The sequence below is a fragment of the Dipodomys ordii genome, unplaced genomic scaffold, assembly GCF_000151885.1.
Source record: "Dipodomys ordii isolate 6190 unplaced genomic scaffold, Dord_2.0 Scaffold1000008419, whole genome shotgun sequence".
Taxonomy (NCBI): Eukaryota; Metazoa; Chordata; class Mammalia; order Rodentia; family Heteromyidae; genus Dipodomys; species Dipodomys ordii.
The window spans coordinates 1-1750 of record NW_012292036.1 but is presented as its reverse complement, the minus strand read 5'-3'; the positions used below and the strand labels follow the sequence as shown (position 1 = coordinate 1750).

The following is a 1750-nucleotide window of genomic DNA, read 5'->3' as shown; positions in this document are numbered from 1 at the left end:
ACCCCGCTTCGCCCAAGGGCCGGGCGGATGTGCGGCCCGGGAAAGGGCCAGAGGAGGCCGGCGGGCCAGAAATAGCTCCAGCGCTGGACGGGCCCCAGCAGCCCGGACCTCCGCCGGAGCCCGGGCGGCCGCCCCGGGGCCCCGCGGCCCCGCCCCGCGCGGGCGCAGCGACGGCCCGCCCACCGCGCGCGGGGCCCGGGGCCCGGACAGAGAGCTTGGCGCCCGGGCTGCGCCTTCCGGGACCCGGGCCTGCCCTCCCCGCGGCGGCTCCGACGCGCCCGACACCGGTCTCCCTCCCGGACAGGCCCGCGCGGGGCTGCGGCCGGGACCCGTGGACGCGGGCTCCCGGGCGCCCCCGGAGCCACCGATCGGGTCTCACTCGGCAGCCGGGCCCCGCGGCGCACTCACCTACCGCTCGTCGGAGTCCCAGCCGGGCGGAGGCTCGCGGGGGCGGCGGCTCCGGACGCCGAGAATGCGCGGCCCCGGGTTACGGAGACACGCCCCGGCACGCCCCGCCCCGACCGCGCGTCACAGGCCCCGCCCCGACAGACGGCCCCGCCCACTGCGTGAGCCCCGCCCACGGCCGGCCGGCGCCGGGCGGGTCCGGACTCGCGCTGCGGCTGGCGGGCCGGAGTCGGCGGGGCGGGGCGTCGGCCTGGGGACGCCCCCAGCTCAGCGAGCCCCCGTCCCCGAAGCCGGAGGCTGGGCCCGGCGTCGGCCCCGCCCCCGGAGGCACTGACGACCGCCTGGGGCGGTGGGCGTCGGGCGGGCTCGGGAGGATCCGGGGTCGGGGCCCGGCGCTGGGAGTGAGGTCCGGCCGGGCTGGATGGTTACCGCCGGGCTCCGGCCCGCACACGGGCTGGCCGCGACTGCGAGCTGATGAGAACGCACTCGTTGCTCTTGGGGGATGCGGCGGGGAAGGAAGCCAGGTCCCTGGAGCCTTCCAGACCCTTCCTGCGTGGCTGGGGCTTGAGCGCAGGCTGCCAGCCCTCCTCCGACCCAGCTTCTGGCCAGCTTGTCCTGGCCGTGGTCTCCGGGGCTTTCCCCCCCGGGCTAGCTCTGAACCGCTATCCCCTACCTAAGCCTCCGGAGCAGAGCTAGATTACAGGTGTGCGCCCCAGATTCCTGGCTTGGAGCTTGAGCTTTGGTGGGTGGTGAGGCCTCAGAGCACGGCAGAGACCCTAAGAGATCACACCCGCAGATGTGCGCCCAGCGCGCAGAGCCACGAGCCACGTGTGCAGGCCACAGACACGCAAAGGCCAACGACAGGGCCTTCGGTGGGCTTTATTGGACAGAAGGCTTTGCTGCTGTTGTCTTCCTTCAGGCAGGGAGCCAGGTAGAGCGCACCCAAGCGCATGAGCCCATCCCAGAAACTCCTTCAAGACGCAGCTCCTCCAGGTAACACACAGGGAGTCGCGTGTCCTGATGGTCAGGCACTGGGAAGGTGGCCGGAGCCTCGTCTGGGGGGCCCAGCCCAGCCACGGCGGCAGCAGCAGCAGCAGCAGCAGCAGCAGGGCCCGGGTGCTCCGGCTGTGGCCAGGACCTTCCTGGGGCTGCTTCCCAGTAGCCCCGCCTCACACGCATCCCTCTCATCCCGCAGCCTCGTGTTCAGCTCCCTGTGGAGGACGGTGTGAGGTCTGAGAAGGCCGAGGGGCTAAGATCTCGGGGTCGGAGATATGGGGTGGGCCCTCGGGCCTGAGCGGTGGAGGGCAGACATAGAGCAAGCACTTCCTCCTACAACGGGGCCCAA

The 1750-nt window shown here is 73.4% G+C and overlaps 1 protein-coding gene across 1 annotated transcript; it reads left to right on the top strand.

The window, feature by feature from the left end:
* Window positions 1-45: 45 nt before the first annotated feature.
* Window positions 46-1681, top strand: LOC106002940 (basic proline-rich protein-like; the record flags this gene model as incomplete). Its single annotated transcript, XM_013037686.1, has 2 exons — window positions 46-806; window positions 1601-1681. Coding segments are annotated over 2 exons (842 nt in total), but the record flags the coding sequence as incomplete, so codon positions are not given.
* Window positions 1682-1750: the final 69 nt, after the last annotated feature.